We start from the raw sequence: 24,359 nt of genomic DNA on the forward strand, positions 1-24,359 counted from the left end.
TATCATTTGCAGTGCAGTAAAATTGTTAGTAACTTAGTCTGTTCATTCTTCTGTGGCATGTGCTCCATGTTTTTAATTTTAAATTTTACAAGTATTGTCATAGAAGCATACATTTACAGGACTATCTGTATAGGGTTAATTACTGTGAACTGAATCCAGATGTAATCACCACAAAGCCAAGTTATTCACCACATAGAGCAGATGCTGAGTAGTAGACAGGCACAATGAAAAAAACGCTAGAAAGACATAAGCTTTAGGACAAAGTCCTTTCTTAGCAGTAGAACTCCCATACATTTATGCAACAACTCGCACACACGTGGGTACTATCTCCAACTGATAAATGTGTGTGTGTGTGTGTGTGTGTGTGTGTGTGTGTGTGTGTGTGTGTGTGTGTGTGTGTGTGTGTGTGTGTCCGAAGTGCTGCAATCTGCTGGGGTGGGTGATTGGGAGGGGAAGGGATAGCAGGATAGGGTGGGAATAATGCTAATGTTGCATTTGGTGGGTGCTTGGTGGGGACAGGATTGGGCTGCTACATGCAGCATAGGAAGGCTTTGTTGGGATGGGGGTAACGGTGGAGGGGGAAAGGGAGGGGAGAGGACTAGGGAAGAGGAAAGGATTTGTAGGTTCAATGGCAGGATAGAAGGTGTGTGCGTAATCTTAGAGAGCAGGCTAGGGAATAGGCAGGTGGAGGACAGGGACTAGCGAAGGTTGCGTTAGAGAGAATGTTACTCCATCCTGCACTTTCCGTTGTTTCAAAATAGTGTGTATCATCTACAAAGAACTAAAAAGACCTTTGGTTTAAGTTCTACCATCTCATGAGCCCTCTACTCAGTCTTCCATTAAAAAGTTTTCTACCAGAGCGGAAATGATGAAACATGACCCCATTTGGCTCTAATCAGTTAAGCACTAAATAGTAGGATTCTGTGCCTGAACACACCAGAAACCAGCTAATGTAATTTACTGAAAAATGTACATGCTTTCATAGAAAATAAAGAAATGTAATATCTGTAATAATTTTGTGTGTTTCTTGCAAATAATTTTCTGAAAAAATGTAAATCAGGGTTTGCCTTTATACAAGTAAATTGCAGCATAAAATTATGAGATATCTATCATACGATGTTATAAGAGAATTAGCCATTACAACAATTTGTTCAGAATACTCACTGTTGAATAATAAAGAAATAAGTAAATAAATAAATAAATGATGGAACACACTTTTTATTACACTGGCTTTAGGTTTACAACTGATGAGTGGCAACAAATCCATATAAGACACCAACTGAAAAGTGAGAAATCAAACATTACTATGAAATTAGGATGAACATGGAGTTTTATGTTATCATGCAAAAGTCTTTAACCGGTTGCTACCACATATCAGGCATGAAATTGGAATCCCTCAAATATTCAGAATGAAATAAAGAGCATTTTACTTCCCAGTCCGTCAATGTATCAAAATATTTTGAGTAGGGGTGTTAATTCTGATTGATACTGAAAAGTCCACACTACAAAGGTTTTAGCTGTTCCAGTATATACATGTTGAAGTCATAGTAATGTCACCACTGCCCCTGTGTTCGATGTCAGCGTACAATAACCACTCATAGATGGCAGGTGGCAGCTCTAGCAGTGGAGAGTATATAAAGTGTGTTGGTGGGGGGTCAAGGAAAACAGTGCAGTCATTGTCATAATGCAGAAATGGGGCAGGTTATCTGACATCTGAAAGGGCATGATCACAAGCGGCATATCTGTGACTACAGGCTGGTTCACATAGACCTATTACACCATCCATGCGTGATATACCTGGCGCACATGTGCAGTAGATGGTAATCATCCGCAAAACGCAAATAGAACTGTGTGATCTCTTGTAAAGTTGTTCGTTCTACCGCACCAAACAGAAAGGGGACTGTGTGACATATTGGAACGTCATTCTTCGAATTTTTTATGTGAGCTTCAAGGTTCCTATTTAATAAGAGATTGTTTTTTATCATTATTTATTAAGTAATTATTATTCTCTTATGTAGGTTACTATTGGCCTGAATTACAGACTCCACATGCCGGCCGCGGTGGTCTCGCGGTTCTAGGCGCGCAGTCCGGAACCGTGCGACCGCTACGGTGGCAGGTTCGAATCCTGCCTCGGGCATGGATGTGTGTGATGTCCTTAGGTTAGTTAGGTTTAAGTAGTTCTAAGTTCTAGGGGACTGATGACCACAGCAGTTGAGTCCCATAGTGCTCAGAGCCATTTTTTTACAGACTCCACAGTTAGTTTTAGATTAAGACACTTGGTTATACAGATATGTGTGTTTAAATTTACATTTATACAACATTTTGCATATGGGGGGGGGCCTCTTTTCTTCTTTTTCTTTTCTTTTCTTTTCTTTCTTTCTTTCTTTCAAAAAAGCTATTGCCCTGGCAGTTACAGTAAACCTTCTGATTAGGGCAGAATGATGATGGAAACAAAATGACAGATATTGTTGAGTTCAACTCTCTCTGCAAAAAAGGGATGAAGGCAGTGAATTATATTCACTGCTTATGAAAGAACTGAGGCCCAAAGATCTCTAAGAATTTCGGAACTTTTTGAGAATGGACTTGACCTGTTTTGAGAAGCTGCTCTCTGTGATAGAAGATGGAATTAGCAAGTGTGACACAGTCATGGATGCTGTATCTCATTCTCAAAAGTAAGAATTAAATCATATGTTTATATGTTATACCAACCTGGATCACGAATAAAATGCCGATAAATGCCCTGAGATGATGCAGGCTGGCTGTAACATTACGTTTCCTGGCAACTGGGGAATCTTTCATGAGTCTGGATCTTAGCCTCAGAATGGCACAACCCACCATTTCAGAAGTTGTTGTGGATGTATGCACTCGAATTTGCAACATTTTTAAAGTCCCAGCGTGCGTGTGGGGTGCGTGAACCCTCCCAACCCACCCCCACCCCACCACCACCACCACCACTCAGAATTTTGCAGGCCTCGTCTGTCTTATTGGGCCAAACTGCACAGATTTTCTCATTATCACTGCCAGTTTCTCTTTTCTGGCATGCTGAAATAAAGCAAGCGATGCAGTCGAATCAAACATGAACTTATGTACACTAAGGCATTACGATACAAATTGAAAATCATGGTTAACATTATATACATATGCATATTACTGAGAAAGAAATTATTGCTGACTGGGGAAAGGGGGGAGGGGGAATATGCATTTATTAAAAGCTACTTACTGAAAAAAATGTAAAAAATCCCAAACACGGGAATCAGAAATAAGCCACTCTCCACCTAACAATAAGCAAATAACAAACAGAAAGAACTGCCGTAGCTCCTCCTGTGCATGCGCAAGTTGTCGCTGCCTAGTGCCCATGTGCAGATTGATGGCAGTTTAGAACTACTCTGTATTCTGGCACATGGATAATGTGTCTGCTAATTTTCCTACAAGGTGTACAACTTTGCTTCCACCATTTTTTCCCCAACGTTTGAGGCTTTAATGAAACAAATTGGTTACGCATGTAACATTCAGTGTATTTTTCATCCCTGGCCACTATATTCTCCCATCTTTCGACCAGTGTACGAATCCTGTGTCAAAGACATTTTTCATCTTTTGAAGTGATCCACGAATCGATCCAATTTATGACTTCTTCATGAGATTGGAAGTGTTGGTCAGCCAGGCCATGCGCCATTGATCGAAACAGGTGATAGAGGGAGCAATGTCTGGAGAATACAGCGGGTTGGGTAGGACTTCACATTTTAACATTTCCAAGTACGTTTTGTCCTCTTTTTTGCAACGTGGGGTTGAGCGTTGTGCTGCAAGATTGCTTTATTGTACCTCTAGCTGTATTGCGGCCATTTGTCTTTTAATGCTCTGTGCAAACACATTAATTGTGTTCGATAATGAGCACCTTTGATTGTTTCACTTCGTTTTAACACCTCATAGTACATGATGCCGAGCTGGTCCCAACAAATGCAGAGCACGATCTTGGAGCCGTGAGTATTTGGTTTGGCCGTCAACGTGGAAGCGTGGGCGGGATATCACCATGATTTTTTGCATTTAGGGTTATCATAATGAACCCAATTTTTGTCCCCAGTCACAATGCGTTGCAGAAATCCCTTCCCTTTTTGCCTGTGCACCAACTGTTCACAAACACACAAATACCGTTCAATGTATCTTGGTTTCAGCTCACACGGGACCCAAGTTTGTTCTTTCTGAATCATGCCCATAGCCTTGAGATGTTTTGAAATGGCTTGCTGTGTCACTCCCACTAATCATGCCAATTCTTCTTGAGTTTGATGCGAGTCTTCACTCAGCAATGCCTCCAATTCTGCATCTTTGAAAACATTCTATCTTCCACCACTATGCTGATCTACGGCGTTAAAATCACCGTTTTTGAAGCGTTGAAACCACTTGCGTCACATTCGTTCATTAATAGCATCCTTATCATGCATACTTGAGAGCATTTGATTGAGTGCCAAATAGGAGGAACAAATTAGAACAGGTGGACGGTTTCAAGTACTTAGGATGCATGTTCTCACAGGATGGCAACATAGTGAAAGAACTGGAAGCGAGGTGTAGCAAAGCGAATGCAGTGAGTGCTCAGCTACGATCTACTCTCTTCTGCAAGAAGGAAGTCAGTACCAAGACTAAGTTATCTGTGCACCGTTCAATCTTTCGACCAACTTTGTTGTATGGGAGCGAAAGCTGGGTGGATTCAGGTTACCTTATCAACAAGGTTGAGGTTACGGATATGAAAGTAGCTAGGATGATTGCAGGTACTAGTAGATGGGAACAATGGCAGGAGGGTGTCCACAATGAGGAAATCAAAGAAAAACTGGGAATGAACTCTATAGATGTAGCAGTCAGGACGAACAGGCTTAGATGGTGGGGTCATGTTACACGCATGGGAGAAGCAAGGTTACCCAAGAGACTCATGGGTTCAACAGTAGAGGGTAGGAGGAGTCGGGGCAGACCAAGGAGAAGGTACCTGGATTCGGTTAAGAATGATTTTGAAGTAATGGGTTTAACATCAGAAGAGGCACCAATGTTAGCACTAAATAGGGGATCATGGAGGAATTTTATAAGGGGGCTATGCTCCAGACTGAACGCTGAAAGGCATAATCAGTCTTAGATGATGATGATGATGATGATAAACAATTTTATGATGCAGACACAAGTCAGCTAATGTTTGAATGAGGTTATGTTGACAGAGGTCCAAGCTAACTGCCTGATATCTGCAATCTGTTTCTTTCGACCGCTACTTACCGTTGTCGCCACCTATCGGCAAACAGCGGAAGCAAAGTTGTACACCTTATAGTTTCACCCATGCTACCGCTAGGTGGCTGTCACACTAGACCAGCACCGTTCGCGGCGTATTGTCATGTAATACTCCGTTTAGAAATAACATAATTCCCTTATAACCTCAACTCCATGAAAAAAACTAGCAAAGGAAACAAGGACTGTTCATTGTTGTGTGCGTGCATGTGCTACACAAAAATACTCTTTTAAAGAATAAGGAGTCATTTCATGATCATATGCATGTTTTTTAAGCTGGTGCAATTTTACTGGAAAAAGAAGATTGACTTTTCTCTTCCCTTCCAGGGACATGTGAGCAGCCACCAGATTGGTCTTGGGACATTACCCACCACAGGCAAGAGAAGACAGAGGAGGACACGTGTTCCAGATAAACCTAATTATCCACTGAACTTGTGGAGTATAATGAAGAATTGTATTGGCAAGGAGTTGACAAAGATTCCCCTGCCGGTGTGTACATACCATAAATTAATAGATATGGAAGTTATTTCATCATAGTACTGTGTTAAAATTCCAAAAAGTATGGAAATATGAATATGTTAAAACTGTCAAAGACCACAAAGGCATTGTTGTGTAAACAGATTCATGTTGCAATGTCTCTTTCAGTAAAGTACAAGGAAATATATTTCTACTTAGTTTCCCATTGGATTGTGTGTAGTATCTTACCTGTATATTAAGTTCAAATTGTGAATATGATTATAAATCTGTGAAAGTACTCTACTTAGTAATAATTTGATGATAAAGTGGATATTTAGTATGAACTCTGAACCTTGAAGTTTTAGATGAGTGGTTTCGTTTCTAACGTCTATGCAGGACTAGAGACAACAACAAAAAAAAAAAAAAAAACACTGGCAACAGGTATGTGTGGGGAAATTTTTGATAAGAGACCAAATTTTAACTGGTGCTGATGAATTGCCTGATGAGGGGAGTGGTAAAAGAGGTGTCTCAGGGATGGGAACAAGAGTGAATGAGGACTGTGAAAAGATAGTTACTATACTTTTCCTGCCTAAGAGTTAATGTTACAGTTTAATTGTATCCCACGTCAGTGAATTGGAGTAATACTGGGAAGCAGTTAAGCAGTCAAGTATGAACCAAAGAAATGGAGATGGGGGCAGATAACAGATACATCATGTATGTTGAGGTCCTTCTGTAAGCATTATTATATAATAAAAGTTACAGTGCCAAATTATTTATATGCTTCTATTCTAATTTATAGAGGGACATATTGGTGATGGATTTCTATGATATAATGGGTGACCTCATGGAATGTAGATGCTTGCTTGTTAGATGGCTGCCATTCCTCAGTCCATATATGAAAACAACGAGAAAAGAAAAAAAGGCATTTCATGGGTGTGACTTGCATCAACAAGAAATATGTTGACCTGGCATATTGCAAGAGAAGAATAGACGAATGGACATTCACATAATATAGCTTTAATATCATGTGGTGAACATGGTGCTTAGTTTTGGAAAAATTATTTTGAAGAATTTAAGCAAGCGTCTTAGTGTTTAACTGAATCTGCAGGGTGAATGAAAAATGGTAATGGTATAGAGTTCCATACTTGCTCTGGTTGTCTTAAGAATTGGAGTGAGAACAACAGGTGCATGCAGAGAAAAGAACCACACATGCTCAAAGAGAGCAGAATAAGAGTTTGGTTGATGTCAGAGAAATGAATTAGCACATCGGGAACTTGTGGAGGCTCAGTAGTCCTGTTGTTGGGACTTGCGTTGTGTACTAGTGAGAGAGATAATAAAACGAGGAATGTGATGTGTAGTGAATGGTATCAGTTTCCTGATAAATCTTCTTTAAACCGTTAGTTCAGATAAAATCATAGCACAGCAGCAATCAGTGTTGCTCACTTATTTGAGAGAAATGTGTGTTCCTTCTACATTGGATGAAGTAAAAGTGATGCCATGGTATGCTGAGTTATTTATTTATTTGACAGATAAGTTACTCCAATGTATAAATTGTCAAAAATTGTGCTAGTCCTTCTTGTGTTTTTTTATTCACTGGTGCTCTCATAATATATAAATTGTCTTTGGCAGGTTAACTTCTCAGAGCCACTTTCAATGCTACAAAGGCTGACAGAAGATTATGAATATGCCGAGATACTGGATAAGGCCGCAGAGTGTGCAGATGGTTGTGAGCAACTGGCGTATGTTGCAGCATTTACAGTTTCCAGTTATGCCACAACAAGTGTACGCACAGGAAAGCCATTCAATCCTCTTCTAGGAGAGACTTTTGAATGTGATCGAACAGAGGATTTGGGATGGCGTGCTGTATCGGAGCAGGTTTCTCACCACCCACCGATGGTTGCACAGTTTTGTGAAGGTCGCAAATGGAGATGCTGGCAGGAGTTCACAATAGCTTCAAAATTCCGAGGAAAATATCTGCAGATCATTCCTCTGGGAACTGCACACCTAGAGTTTGAGGGTTCAGGTACTCAACACTTATACACTAAGCAATAAAGTAATTGAATTTTTGTTGTGAACCAGTGTAAAAAACTTAGGTTTAGGAATCATATGGAGTGTCTTATTTTAATCAGTTGAAATGAAGTTAATTATGTTTTAGTCAAATTCTTTTTATTGTTTAATGTTCATCATGTAATTGCAATGGTGCATATTTTGGTTCTTGAACCCCTCGTAAAGTGTCCGTAACACAAATGATTAATAAGATAGAAGGCTTTTATAGTAGTCCTCGTGTACTAGTGATTCTCTCTTCAGCAACAACCAAAATTTAAGTTCCAGTTATTCTCTTTCATTGATACCCTACAGCTCTAACCAGATAGTTGAATAGCACCAAGGACTTTTACATTGTCTTAATCTGTATTTATACGACATGTTTTTTCTTTGTTACACATGTGTCACCATCCATGTTCTGCATTAAACAGTTGCTGACTGCTTTTCTGTCTTTGAGTGTGGCTTTGAAGTTGTTTTATACTTCCAACATACAGTTTCTGCAGCTATCCTCAGGCATCTCTAGGATTGATGTCATGCTACTAAAACACAGAAAAAGTAGTATTTGCTTAGTACTAAATTAATTTTTTCTGGTGTTTTAAGATTTACCTTTCTCTCAGTCCTACTAAACAGATAAATTATACTCTTGTTCCAAGGTGAAATTCTAATTATACATCACAGCAGTGGCTGCTATTATTATTATTATTATTATTATTATTATTATTATTATCATTATTGTGTGATCTTCAGGGCTTGATTGTGGGGATTATTTGCTTGGTGATAGTAATATATTTTGAATTTCTGTATATTACTTTCCTTCAGAGTGTTGGTCACAGGTATCGTTTCCCCTGTTCAAAGCCTGCTCTAAAACTTCAGTGCTTTTCTCTTTCCTGTTTTCAACCTTAGTTCATTGCCCTTATCAGACTATAGTTATCAATTTTGTTCATTACACATGTTTTATGTTATACTTGTAATAATAGTGTTTTGCTGTACAAAATTGCTCTTCTATATTGCAGACAAGATTGAGGGGAAGAGGGTGAGGAAAGGACTCTGGCTATGATCCCTTTCATAATGGGCCACTTACGTAACAAAACATCCCATTCACTTACTCTTGGGTAATGTTTTGACTGCTTCACTGGCTTTCCTTAATTTTATGCGGGCAGTACTTGTTTTAGCCTTACTGAGGCTGATAGTTCCAGAATAAGCCCAGAAAAAGAGCCTCACCATTGATGAACCATCCCAAAAGATAGGAACAATGAAATTTGGTGTCTTAAAAACTGATGATCATTATAGTAGCTTTTGTTTGGCATAGATCACTCTTGTATGACATTATTCATCCAGCTTCACTCAATGCATGCACCCTTCATACTGCAAGAGAATCAGCCCAAGATCTCCTATGAACACACGAGTAGCCTCTTTTTATCATAAAAGATGAAGTAAGACAAAAAGATACATATATAAGTAAAAAATTTTCCACATATCTGCTTCCCAACCTTTAGTATCCCCACCAGCACACATCGCAATGGAGGCAACTGAGCTAGTATGGTTAGTGCAACAAATTAATGCGAAAACCTGTCATGGAGGGAGCACACTATGCGTAATGTGGGCACATCCACTGACATAAGTGTTTACTTATGGCTGGCAATAAGCCGAGTGGGCCAGTGCTTATGCTGAGTTCGGTCACCACATACGTCGCCTTGCACTTCATGCCGAGTGTTGTTTTAGAGTGCTCAGTCATAAACCATCTGCTCCAGAAGCATGCCGAGTTTATTCCTGTGAACTTCTCTATTTGGTTTCAGACTGTTTTCTTCCTGCAGATTGAATTGCATGGCAAGTTCAATTTTCTCTCGTGTTTCTGCTCCCAGGTTATTATCAAGCCGCTGTCAGCCCGTGAAACACCCATGCGAACAGTATAGCGTATCAGCATTGGCTTGTCTGCACTGATACTAAAACTACATTTTCTCTTCCTGTCTACTTCATGTGCGATATTGCTTTCCACCTGTCCAATTCTTGCATTGTATCTTATCATGCTGCTCTGCATTGTCCATTTGTGTTAAAAGCCACCAATGTGCACCTAGGTTTAAATCTTTCCACATCTGGTTGCTGCCACTACATCTCAGCTCTGAAGATTATCATTCAAGAGAAGGAAAGTTGCTACTCACCATACAGCGGAGGTGCTGAGTCACGATAGGCACAACAAAAAGATTCACACAATTATAGCTTTCAGCCATTAAGGCCTTTGCCAGCAGTACACACACACACACACACACACACACACACACACACACACACTGATGCAAATGCAACTTGCACACCCATCTGCTGTCTCAGAGAACTGAAACCATATTTGGTCTAATGCATCTACCCATTCTCTTTTATTGGAGATGTAACATTATTATATCACATAGTTGAGGACTACAGTCGTGAACTTGTCTTCTCAGAAAAATGCTTTTCTGTTTATTTCTATCTTGAACAGAAATTAAAATACATCAAAGTTTTGATCATCTGGAAGGAATGGTTGCAGGGAGTGCTCAGGTAATTGTTTTTTTAGGTAACTGATAATGTACAAAAACATATACTACTGGTAATTGTATAGATATGAAACAAACACAGAACTAAACACACAACTGCACTTCTATGTTTTGTGTCACATATCTTACCAATAAGACAGAGAACTGACCCAATAGCCTAGTTAGAGTTCAAAATTGCTAAAAGCAGCATTTGGTCAGAATCACATTCTTCTTGTTATCCTAACAACCTCTTAGCTGTCTCAAGGCAATAAAAATGTTCCTCAGTGGAAGCTCCAAGTGGTGGCCTTTTTGGATGAGTTATATTCATCTGAATGAAGCATTCAAGCTTTAGTTAGTTAATGTCCTTGATAGTGGCCCAAACTTTTGCTGCCATGTACACAACACCTTTCAAGTCAATTTCTTTGCACAGTTCCTGAATTGTTTTCCCCTGTTCATTCCCGCTCAATTCCATATGCAGCAGTGCCTGTCAGTAATAGAGTTTGAAACTTGCAGTACAGCCTGGTCCCTCGGTTGGAGGACTGAAATAATATTTGAAGGCTAAAAAGGAACTTTATAAACTTTGTTTACTCTTTCAAGTTAAATGTTTGAAGAATGACTCGCGACATTATCAATCAACAAGAGAGAATTTCAATTATTTTGAGTTGCAGAATGTTGCTCTTTATCTTCGGCAATAAACACAGTGTCATATCATTCTATAAAAATGGTTGTCTTCATTCATGAATTCTTTTTGTTCTTGCAGATGAATGGGAATGCTTTTCATTCCCTTCAAGCACTGCTGATTTGTAGACTTTTGTATGACCATTAAAGGTAGCTTATATGTCCCGGTAACATTCCTGTTTATCACAGCAATTGTGTATGAGTTGGTTACCTTAAAACCAGGCATATATATATATATATATATATATATATATATATATATATATATATATATATATATATATAGTTGTTTGTGTGTCTGTCGACCTGCCAGCACTTTCATTTGGTAAGTCACATCATCTTTGTTTTTAGAATTATATATATATATATATATATATATATATATATATATATATATATATATATGTGTGTGTGTGTGTGTGTGTGTGTGTGTTTTTTTTTTTTTTAAAAACTGGAGATACTGTTGGCATTTTCTTTCAGTATAAACCAGTTTCATTTGCATTGTAGACATTTACTTTATGTAGCCCTACTTATCAATTTGCCAGTCATGTCTTTTAAAGACACTTCGAAATGTTTAGCTGCTTCACTGCCATGTGATGGTTTCTTGTCCTGGATATCACTTACCTAACTACATACCTAGATTTCAACCACATAAGCTAGCCGGTAGTCACTTTGAAATAAGTATTACCATTTGTTTCTTATTCATTTCAAGATATTTTTCATAAATCAAAAGATCCATTTATTGCTTGTCCTTGGATAAGTACCTGTATGTATAATGTGTTACCATCACTATCTTGATTTCCGAGGTTGTGGTACCATGGGACCTGAGAACACAGCTGTTTTTATCCAAGTACATACCAGAAGATCTGAAGAAGAGAAATTTGTTAACATAGAGTATAGATTTAAGTGTCAGGAAGTCATTTCTGAAAGTATTTGTATGGAGTGTAGCCATGTATGGAAGTGAGACATGGACGGTAAGTAGTTTGGACAAGAAGAGAATAGAAGCTTTCGAAATGTGGTGCTACAGAAGAATGCTGAAGATTAGATGGGTAGATCACATAACTAATGAGGAGGTACTGAATAGGATTGGGGAGAAGAGGAGTTTGTGGCACAACTTGACCAGAAGAAGGGATCGGTTGGTAGGACATGTTCTGAGGCATCAAGGGATCACCAATTTAGTATTGGAGGGCAGCGTGGAGGGTAAAAATCGTAGGGGGAGACCAAGAGATGAATACACTAAGCAGATTCAGAAGGATGTAGGTTGCAGTAGGTACTGGGAGATGAAGAAGCTTGCACAGGATAGAGTAGCATGGAGAGCTGCATCAAACCAGCCTCAGGACTGAAGACCACAACAACAACACAACATACCAGATTTCACTTATGTGTTGACGTGAGCCTGTGACAATGTCTCTTACTTCCAACCTTATCTGCCTGCTGTTCTCTCATTGGCTGTGAAACACCCAAGTATGTCACTGGCCCTTGCATAAAATTGTACTGTATCCTACAAAAATGTATACTACTGTCCAGTTTGAAAGTCAGCTACTAATGGATTCAGACAAATCACAGTTTAAACATCATAGATGTTCCCAAAAAAGCCAAAGTATTCAGTAAATATTCCCATGGTTGGCAGCATGATGTAATTTGCTGCTGCTCTTACTCACCTCCCTGCACTCATCTAGTTTTTAGTCAATCATTTATCCCCCTCCAACCCTTCCATAGTGCTGTGCTTGAGCAAATGTGGAAGCAAAGACTGCAATATCTTCTAGAGCACAAGTTATATGTAAGAACAGCAACTAATACATAAGTAAAAGATCACAATCACAATTAAGTCCAATTTTTGAATTTTCGCTCACCCCGCGATCTACTGACAACTCTTGGTACTATCTCCATGATGACGGGTTTTGCTTCCGTAATTTATTTCACAACAATGAATCAGTTTAATATGATTTATTTCATTTGTTAGACATTTCATTCTGGATTAATTTTCTGTCTTGTTTCATCATGTTCTAAAGCTGATTAAAAGCTGGTAACGTATTTATACAGTATTCTAATACATAAACAGTGACCTAATTTCTCATTTGCACACCACTTGGTAAATCAGTACAGTCTCTCAGTATGAGAACTGTTGTTGCAAACCTGTTCAGATACAAGAGTTTGTAACATTATAGAATTTAGTGCTATTGCCTCTAAGGTTTCACAAAATTATCAAATTTTAAGCAGAGCAATAGATTGTTGTCACAACTAGTTCATAGTTTCTAGGCTATTCCATGCACTAGGGCCGCTTGAGTCAAATGTCACTGATAGTTCGAGTAACACCAATACTGTATAGAGCGCTTTGGCATATCTGGGATACTTGAGCCTTTTTCCGAATATTGTTTTTGCTGACCCCTGCCATTCCAAATTCTTCAAAATAAATCTGTGTGAGAGGTCAATAGCCAAAGTGTCATCTGTAAATATAAGAAGACACCACTATACTCTATTAAACAACATAAAACTTTTGACCCCAGCAGCAATAGTTTAATCTGTGAATATAAGATGACCTTGTATTTTTTTAATGATTATTTTGGGAAAAAAGCCTTGTCTTATGATAAGGTGAATTCGGTAGATATTTCAGCACTCTTTCACATTTGTATCGCAATATCATATGTCATCTTCATGCACTTCCTCTTGTCTTTCTAAAATATTGTCTCCCAAGTTTGTTTCATCTATAAATTCCTTTCAACTTTCTGACAATCTACAGGCTGAGCTCTTAATATTCATACACATACTTCTGTTTTCTCCAAATGTCCCTTTAATTTCCATCCTTCCTCTAACCATGTATGCTTTTGCAACCTTGTATTTGCCCTACACACATTTCTTCTTTGCTATTTTGCACTTGCTGTGAATCTCATTTCTAGATGTCTGTATTTCCCCTCCTTTGCTTCATTTGGTGCATTTTTATATTTTCTCCTTTCTTCAGGTAATTATCTCTTGTTTTATCCAAGGTTTTTTTTATTTTTTGGACCTTGTCTTTTTGCATATTTGATCCTTTGCTGCCTTCATTGTCATCTCTCAACACTATTTGTTAGCCTTTTCTTGTAGTCTTTTCTCCTCTTGCAGTCTGTTATTGCGTAATGGTCCGTCGAAACTCTCAACAGCCTGTAGTTCCTTTAATGTATCCAAGCCTCATCGCATTAGTTTCCTACTTTTCTGCAGTTTCTTTAGTTTTAATCTTCAGTTCATAACCAGTAAATTATTGCCAGAGTCGATACCTGCCTTTGAAAATGATTAAAATCTGAATTCAGAATCTCATATAGTCTGTCACCTTTCATTTTATCTGCATGTCTTCCGTGTATGCAACCTTCTTTCTTGATTCTTAAACGAATACATGGATCTAGTAGGCATATAAACTTGTATGACTTGGCGGGTGTTGGCTTCATGTCTATTTTGGCTAATATGCGATTCACTATGCCATGCATAGTAGCTTACTTATATTCCTACTTTCTTTTTCATTATTAGACCACCACCTGCATTGTCCTTATTTGATTTTTTATATATTAATCTGACAAGAAGCCATGTTCTTACTACCACAGCACTATATATAATTATAAATAGCTTTAACACTGTAGGAAAAGACAGATTGCTACTTCCCATGGAAATCTCTTTTACAGATGAAGACTGTGGCCAAAAGCTTTATATAAGTGTCTTTTTACTTGTGCCTGTCTGCAGCATGACATATCTTCTTTACAGTAAACAGTAATTTCTCATTTCTGACATTGTTGATAATCCTACCTGGTGTTTGCATTGTTTGTAATGTAACTTCAACCAATCCATTTCCCTTTTAAAATTGTCTCACCTACTTACATGATTAAATCCAACATACCACACTGTTTCATAGAATGCAAGTTTTGTTTTTCCTGATGACAATCTATTCCTTAGTAGTCTCTGTACGGAAATACAAACAGGAGACGGTTTGTCCTCCAGAGTAATTTACCCAAGAGGGTGCCTTCATCTTTAAACCACGCAGTAGATAAATGCCCTTGCGAGAAGCAACTACTGTAGTTTCTCCTTGCTTTCAGCTGTTTGCAGTACCAACATAGCAAGGTCTTGTTGGCTAATGTCATAAAGCTTTTGGAAAAAGCTGCTACCCCCCATTTCAGGAACCTCTGTGCATATACTCCTCTGTTCTGGCTGGACCAACAGTGTGGGTTCTGCAGTATCGAGCAGGATGTATACACTCTGAGAAAACTGGGAATTTTTTAGAATTCTGGGAATTTTTCATTGTTTCGGTTTTCAGTTAAATTTTTGTAATTTTGATTGGTAAGAACTGATACTCTAACAAAGAATTTTACTTTAGCCCAGTTCTGCAGAATAACACAGCAGGAGTAAACCATAAATGAGAGAATAACACCAAAATAAAACTTCCACTGCTAAGAAAATACACTATTTACAACAACAAAACACATTCCACACAATAGCATTTGCTGATGCAGAATGTGTCAAAAGCTTTAGAATGAAGAATGAGAATTCTTTATAACAACAGACTGCTTTCAATGACTGTGATATTTCAGCTGTTTGCATTCCTAACGGGTCACAGGAAAATATTGCAAATGATGGTTTGAGAAGTGTTAATTTCCAAGTAAAAATTTCCTTTTACACAAGATGGATTATGTTACACGTGAGAATGTGCAATGAATTTCTGTAATTGCAGAGTGTTTGACTCTCTTCCAAAACTAAATATCTTGTGGACCAGCCACTTAGAGAAATTTTGGGCCTAAAAGACCAGTGATTTATGCCATTATTAAAAAATTTACTGACACATTGTTGTTTGATGTATCGTAAACATAACACATGTCCAAAAAAAAAAAGTGAGAGATGAGTTCTTGAGCAGTTTCACGTGTAACTGGTGTTTCTATGGAAAAGTCGAAGTGCTCAACACGACATGTATTTAGCCAGATAACCCAAGAAATGTTCGGTGCACAGCAATGAAATAATCCTGCTTGTGAGTAATATTGAGCTGTTGCAATTTAAACTGTGCTCTTAGGATCCTGCCAAGCCATACCATCGGAAAAACAGCAATATGTTGAAGTTTAGTTTAGCTTGTAGCTGTATTGTATGTATATTAATTTGAAACATTAACTTTTCCTGTTTGTCTGTTCGCACTACTTAAGTGATGTTGCTATTGGCTGACTACAAAATGTATTCTAAGCTCTGAATATCTGCTGTCATTAGCTTGCGAGATCACATGACTTTGAGCTATGATTGGCTGACAAAAGCGCATCATACGGCACAATCTCAATTTCAGTGCTTTGGAAGATACTATGCTGTGTTTGGTGGAATTCTTATGTATACTTCTGTACTTTGAAAATATGCAGAGTACATGTTATGATGCATCAAAGATCTTTCCAAAACAAATTGATTTTTTGCTGGGAAGTCCTACACCAGCATATGAAACCTTTTATCATTCAGAGGATTGATTAAGTTTTACAGCTCTGAGGGAAAGTTTATATTGTCACTTAACGTAGAGAAAATTTACTGTCACCTGGGGTGTAGCTTATTTTCACGTTGCACTGGATGCTGACTTCACTGTACTGGTGGGCTAAAAGTCACTACTCATCATAACCCATAGAAAACAGTGTGGTAATTTTGTTTGTTTGTGATAATTACAGGTACAAACACAAGAGTGAGTTGCTATTAAATCGAATTTCTTTAACAGAGTTAATTATTGATTCTAACCTGTTGTAAAGATGTTTTCTAATGCAGAAAGTTTTTGCTTTAAAAACTTGATACAAAGGTGATTATAATTTGATAGTAAATGAGTGGAATAAGAATTAAACATTTTCTCCTACAAGGAAGGCTGTCTACAGTTCACAGAAACATTTCGAGAAAACAGGATCTGCAGCAAATTACCACAGGTTAAGTAGGCTATCAGTACGTGATGAAACTAAGTTCAGAGTTTTACAAGTTGTTATACAGACCCCAAAAAAGTCTGTCCGTAGGCTGTCTTTTGAACAGGATATTTTTTGAACTTCTGCGCAGAGAATTTTCTTAGGCCAAATTCAAACTTAACATGCCTCATCTGATATATGGGCTATTGGAAGACTGACCCCAGTGATAGGCTTCAGTTTTGTGAGACCATGTTAAATAAATTAAGAGAATGTGATGAAATGTTTTCTAAGATAATTTGGAGTGATGAGGCAACTTTCAAACTATCAGGCCATGTCAACAGACATGAGTGTATGTATTGGTATACAGAGAAGTGTAGAATTACTTTTGAGCAGAAGTTAAATGAACCTGGTGTTACTATTTGGGATGTTATCTCATGCAGTGAAGTAATTGGCCCTTGGTTGTGTGATGGAACATTAACTGAAGGTAGCTACCTAGAAATGTTTGACAATCCGTGCCATCTCGGGACTACAAATATCCTATGATGACTTCATCTTACTTTACTTTCAGCGTGATGGAGCCCCACTGCATTACACAACAGCTGTGCAAAATTTTGCTGACAAGCTATTTGGTGGTAGAATTATTGGATGGCAATGGGAAATAGAAATGCCACCCAGATCACCTGACTTCACACCAATGGATTTTTTTCATTTGGGGTCACATTAAAGAAAGTGTATGCTACAAACCCACGAACAATTGAGAATTCGAAAGAAGTTGTTTACAGCACTTCTGAAGATACTGATAGTATAAATAACTGTGTAGTCGAGTATGTGTAAGCATATCAGATTGTCTGACTAAATGTATCAACAAAGGTGGAAAACATTTTGAGAATGACTGTTATAAATTCTTCAGTAGCTCCAATAAAGTTCAGAATTTCAATTTTTTGTTTGTTATTGAACAAGGTTACAGGGGTAGTGACTTTTGGCCCACCCTGTATGTTTGTGTACAATGTTTTTAATTTTGGTATTGCTCATGACTGGAGACTTTGTAGGCAATGTTCATTTTTATTTGTACTTCTTTCCTGGCCTTATACACTACTGGCCATTAAAATTGCTACACCAAGATGAAATGCAGATGATAAATGGGTATTCATTGGACAAATGTATTATACTAGGACTGACATGTGATTACATTTTCATGCAATCTGGGTGCATAGATCCTGAGAAATCAGTACCCAGAACAACCACTTCTGGCCATAATAACGGCCTTGATACGCCTGGGCATTGAGTCACAGAGCTTGGATGGCGTGTATAGGTACAGCTGCCCATGCAGCTTCAACGTTATACCACAGTTCATCAAGAGTAGTGACTGGCGTATTGTGACGAGCCACTTGCTCGGCCACCATTGACCAGACGTTTTCAATTGGTGAGAGATCTGGAGAATGTGCTGGCCAGGGCAGCAGTGGAACATTTTCTGTATCCAGAAAGGCCCGTACAGGACCTGCAACATGTGGTCGTGCATTATCCTGCTGAAATGTAGGGTTTTGCAGGGATTGAATGAAGGGTAGAGCCACGGGCCGTAAAACATCTGAAATGTAACGTCCACTGTTCAAAGTGCTGTCAATGCGAACAAGAGGTGACCGAGACATGTAACCAATGGCACCCCATACCATCACGCCGGGTGATACGCCAGTATGGCGATGACAAATACACGCTTCCAATGTGCGTTCACCGCGATGTCGCCAAACACGGATGCGACCATCATGATGCTGTAAACAGAACCTGGATTCATCCAAAAAAATGACGTTTTGCCATTCGTGCACCCAGATTCGTCGTTGAGTACACCATCGCAGGAACTCCTTTCTGTGATGCAGCGTCAAGGGTAACCGCAGCCATGGTCTCCGAGCTGATAGTCCATGCTGCTGCAAACGTCGTCGAACTGTTCGTGCAGATGGTTGTTGTCTTGCAAACGTCCCCATCTGTTGACTCAGGGATCGAGACGTGGCTGCACGATCCGTTACAGCCATGCAGATCAGATGCCTGTCATCTCGACTGCTAGTGATTAACCTAACCTAACCTAACCTAACCTAACCTAACCCCCGAGACCATTGGGATCCAGCACAGCATTCCGTATTACCCTCCTGAACCCACCGATTCCATATTCTGCTAACAGTCATTGGTTCTCGACCAACACGAGCAGCAATGTTGCAATACAATAAACTGCAATCACGATAGGCTACAATCCGTCCTTTATCAAAGTCGGAAACGTGATGGTACACATTTCTCCTCTTCACACGAGGCATCACGATGACGTTTTACGAGGCAATGCCGGTCAACTGCTGTTTCTGTATGAGAAATCGGTTGGAAACGTTCCTCATGTCAGCACGTTGTAGGTGTTACCACTGGCGCCAACCTCGTGTGAATGCTCTGAAAAGCTAATCATTTGCATCTCGCAGCATCTTCTTCCTGTCGGTTAAATTTCGTGTCTGTAGTATGTCATCTTCGTGGCGTAGCAATTTTAATGGCCAGTAGTGTATGATCTGCAAACTGAAATTTGTGTTTATAGATGCAGTAAATTCTATTTGTTTTTAGATTTCTTTTTTTATTTAACAACTTCGTTTTTAATGTTCACAGCTCAGATGTGTGTTTAAATTTTCACCTTTTAGAATTTTGTTATGAATCAGTTGTAAAATAGCTGAAAATGTAGGGGGGCAAGATTTCTGTGTAACATTTGTGCAAATTTCAGTACACCTATTGTTGTAGGTCTATTGATTACATTAGTTCATATGTATTTCATTTGTTGAGTACTATTGTCTCCATACTTGGTATTATTGATAGGTTTACACTGTTGCATAAATTTCTGTTACTTTTCATATGCTCTCTCTGTATGTTTCACAAAATGTCTTTCTTATAGGTAATCATTACACTTGGCGGAAGGTGACTACGACAGTTCACAATATAATAGTTGGCAAGCTATGGGTTGATCAAAGTGGTGATATGGATATTATCAACCATAAGACTGGAGCAAAATGTCATTTGAAATACATCCCATATAGTTATTTCACCAGGGATGTTCAGAGAAAGGTAAATTATGCATGTGCATATTTCAGATTTTTTTCCACAGTATGTTCAGATTAAAGTAAATAAAGACATTTAAAAAAGTTCATCATAATAATTCTAAACATCCATCCCTTCCCTTGCTACAAACCCACAGTACCGATTAGGAAGCTCTGGAACACCTTGGAAAGAGCTTCACATGGGATACCGTCCAGAATAGGAAGCACACTCTAAATGGATTAAGCATCATCAAAATGCTCTCACTTGAATTTTGGGAAGAGCTTGAAGTCTACTAGGGTCAAATCAGGTGAATACCTCTCTCTTGGCCAATATCAGCAATGGAACAACTCTTCTGTTGGCTGGAAAATGATGACAGAGAACAGACCTGCACCTTCACAGATTTTGTGTACAGAAAATAAATTGTTTTCAACCAGTTCAAAGAAATCTGCTAGTACAGGAAACTTCAGCCCAAATAATAACATAGTAGTTTGAGTAAGAGCGCAACTAGCTCTCGTGCAAAAATTTTGTCGTAGAACTTCTAGAACAGACTGTGTGTATGATACTGTATGCAAGAAACAAGCAGTTACATGCAGCTACATGCAGCTGGTTGACATTTATATGGCAATGGAAAGTTCTTAATGGGATAAATAATTGAAGGAGTAAAGATATATGGTTGATTCATCAATCGGCACATAAAGAAGACTGAGATTGTTAATTTGTAGATGAGTACTACTTCAGAGCTAAAATACACATACCTGAGTATACATAAATACATAACCTGACACCCCCACCACACACATGCGCGCGCCCACCTACTCACACACACACACACACACACACACACACACACACACACACACAGTGAGTGCTAGATCACACCTGTGCCGGGACTGTGTCCCAACTGGTGTGAGAGGTTGTTGGATGGAGTAAGAGGGGGAGAAGGCTAGTTGGGAGTGATAGAGAATATTGGGAGCTGGAGGAGGGTGATTGGCAGCTGAGAGGAAGGGGCAGCAGCCATGTGGGGTAATAATCTGCCACCAGAGAAATCATTCTGTCTTCAGGCAACACTTGTATGTAGTAAACAATGGTGTGGAGAAGGGGATAGAGGAAAGGAAATGGGAGACTGGGGAAGAGGGTGTGAATGCTGGAGAAGTGAAATTGGGTTCATGGGGCAGAGCTGGAGGTGGGTGTGGGGTAGGGGTTTGAATAAATTGAGGACAAGAGGATTCTGGGAGAACATACCATATTTTACAGACTGTAACACACCATGGAGTGTAAGATGCACTTTAATTTCTAAGCAGTTTAAAGAAAAACATTTTACCATTTTTATTATTGAGTTACAAAGCCATGCGAAAAAAATTCTTAGTTTATAAAACCAAACTGACCTTTAACATCTCTGAAAATAGTCATCTGAACTTTCTTCCTCTTCCTTTTCATTGTTGTCTTCTTCACTGCCACCAAGACTGTTACTGATGCCGTATTTCTTGAAAGATTTAACAGTAATGCCTTCTCTCACTCTTGACTATGATTCTTTTATCCACTGACTCACTGGTTTGATTGCCCGCAACATATGAATACCTTTTATTTTTTCCATTTAGAAAGTAGCTACTAACAAAAATGTTGTACTGTAACCAATAACACAGATCAATTTCAATTCAAGTTCACTGGCACCATAGATTGCAATGAAGCATTATGGGCTAGTCAGTGTCCAGGTTTGTGATGGCAGAGTGGGAGGCAGGCAGTTTCAGCAAACTGGTGAATCTCCGCAACTCATATTTGTTGCATCGGTGCGCTGCTGCTGCTGCCCGTTGAATCCAGTATTGCCAGATAGATTTTTCCCGTCGCATCAAATATATGGTTATTTTTAAGACTGGTGGGAATTTTAAATCAAACACTGGACATTTTCATATTAATTTCAAGTATAAAATGCACCTGAACTTTGAAGCTGATACGGAGGGATCCACTGGACCTGCATGGCCCACCCAGGACTGTAGTGTTGACTGCTGGATGAGCCTCGACTTGTGCTGCCCAGTCAGCCTGTCCAGCCACATTGGGGCTTGTTGGGCCAAGCAGTGCCCCACCAGAACCCAAGTGCGCCCATGCGGCTTGGCTGTTCATCAAGTCGCACACCCGCCAGGCGTCATACTGGTTCAGGCGTGAAACAAAATCTCTTCGCAAGCATTTTTTTTTACTTTTGCACAGTATTTACCGACACAGTACTTTACTTCTGGTCTTATATTAAAGTAACTGATGATTGTAACATCAGCAACAATATGGTTACTTAAATCTCCACCATTGCTTGTAAATATTAAATCAACTTACTGTTACGTGCATGTGAACAACCTGTGTACCTTACAAAGCGGTGAAAATAGTTAATTTTACTAATGGTCATCCTACTAATTTGCAAAATTTTGTAAGACTAACCTAAGTACTTAAAAATTTTTATTGACTAACACAGGTGTAAGGTGGTTATATTACAGCAGAACTGTTCTTAAATTGTATGATGATTATTTTTTTCTCACCAGGTACACCTTTCCGTAGGCAAAGTCTGGCTTCCAGCTGTAGTAGTTTATTTAAAGAAATATTGTTAAAAAATAAACTGAAATTTATTACTTCACGGACCAAATATAAACCTGTGTAATGTACAAGACTGTGTGAATCATTTAGTAAAAGCCTTGCAGTTTGGGAAATATGTCTAAATTCCAAGCAAATTGAGTGCTCGGATACCCTTCATGATTTCGTAGTAGCAATTCATCGTACTTCAGACGAAAAGTCAAGAATAAAATTTAAGAGCATGTGAAGGTATTTGGAAAAGTTTCACACTGTGTCCCTCCTCTATCTAGTAATGATGACTGTATTCACAGTCACTTGGAAAAGACAATAATTTTGGAATCTACATGATGTGTAAATTGAAATGAGCAGCTATTCGAAACTTCCATTGATTAACGGAAAATAAATCTTTGTCACCAATAAATTTCTGTTAAGTTTAAAGACTGAGCTTCCAATGCTATCAAATAAAGCAGTAACATGTTTATTACCTGTCTCATACACATACCTGTGCAAAAAGGCTTTACCTTTTACACATATATAAAAAATATAATCAGAATCAAACTTCACAGGAAAAATAATTTGCAACTGTCTTTACCTTCTATGGTTCCTGAATTCAATGTTATGTCACGTGCAAAGCAGTCATATCCTCCTCAATGAATTCTGAGGAAGGAGTGAGCTAGTTAGTTCCATAATGAAAACTTTTAGATTAACAGAAAAGTTATGTGTACAGTAAAGGAAACAAAAGAAAAATTTGGAGTAGAAATTAAAGTTCAGGGAGGAGAAATAAAAACTTTAAGGATTGCTGATGACATTGTTATCCTGTCAGAGACAGCAAAGGACTTGGAAGAGCTGCTGAACAGAATGGACAGTGTCGTGGAAGAAGGATATAAGATGAACATCAACAAAAGCAAAACCAGGATGATGAAATGTAGTTGAATTAAATTGGGTGATACTTAGGATTTAGATTAGGAAACAAGACACTTTAGTAGAGGATGAGTTTTGCTATTTGGGCAGCAAACTAACTAATGATGGCTGAAGTAAAGAGGATATAAAATGTAGACCGGAAATGGCAAGTAAAGTGTTTCTGAAGAAAGAAATTTGTTATCAAATATAGATTTTAAGTGTTTGGAAAATATTTGTCTGGAGCGTAGCCATCAATGGAAGTGAAACACGGATGATAAACCTTTTAGACAAAAAGAGAATAGCAGTTACAGAAGAATGTTGAAGATTAGGTTGGTTGGTAATGTAACTAATGAGGTGGTACTGAGCAGAATTAGGGAAATAAATTTATGGCACAACTTGACCAAAACAAAGGAAGGGATTGGTTGATGGGACAGAAGAATGTTGAAGATTAAGTCGGTCGATGATGTAACTAATAAGGTGGTAGTGAACAGGAATTGGGAGGCAAGAAGTATATGGTGCAACTTGACCAGAAGAAGGGATCGGTTGGTAGGACATATTCTGAGACATCAAGGAATTACCAATGTAGTACTCGAGTGAAGTGTGGGGCATTAATATTGTAGAGGAAGACTGAGTGACAAATACAGCAAGCAGACTCAGAATGATGTAGGTTGCAGTAGTTACTCTGAGATGAACAGGCTTTCACAGGATAGAGTAGCATGGAGAGCTACATCAAACCAGTCTTTGTATCGAAGACAAAAAGAACAACAGAAAAGTGGAAAATACTTTAATATTACATATGAGACATACCCATCGTGCAAGAGCTTCATCAGCTGTTTTCATGTGGTACAGGTGAAATGTAAAGCATTATAAAAACATTCGGGCTATTAAACTGTTTGCTTTGAATTCAATAGCTTCCATGTTCTGGTTAGTACTTTTTTTTGTTATATGAATCATTTTTCATTAAGCATCATTTTCCTTTGTAATTGATCAAGTATGCCCCATTCCTAGCATATCAGACCTTTATGATTCTTGAAGGAATGCA

The 24,359-nt window shown here is 38.6% G+C and overlaps 1 protein-coding gene across 2 annotated transcripts in view; it reads left to right on the plus strand.

The window, feature by feature from the left end:
* Positions 1-24,359, plus strand: part of LOC126204423 (oxysterol-binding protein 1) — a 289,382-nt gene that overhangs the window by 234,394 nt on the left and 30,629 nt on the right. For both annotated transcript variants that reach the window (XM_049938811.1, XM_049938812.1), the window contains 3 exons: positions 5,587-5,748; positions 7,345-7,738; positions 19,722-19,891. In XM_049938811.1, the coding sequence (XP_049794768.1) occupies positions 5,587-5,748; positions 7,345-7,738; positions 19,722-19,891 (726 nt within the window). The remainder of the gene's footprint in view (positions 1-5,586; positions 5,749-7,344; positions 7,739-19,721; positions 19,892-24,359) is intronic.

The sequence above is a fragment of the Schistocerca nitens genome, chromosome 9, assembly GCF_023898315.1.
Source record: "Schistocerca nitens isolate TAMUIC-IGC-003100 chromosome 9, iqSchNite1.1, whole genome shotgun sequence".
Taxonomy (NCBI): Eukaryota; Metazoa; Arthropoda; class Insecta; order Orthoptera; family Acrididae; genus Schistocerca; species Schistocerca nitens.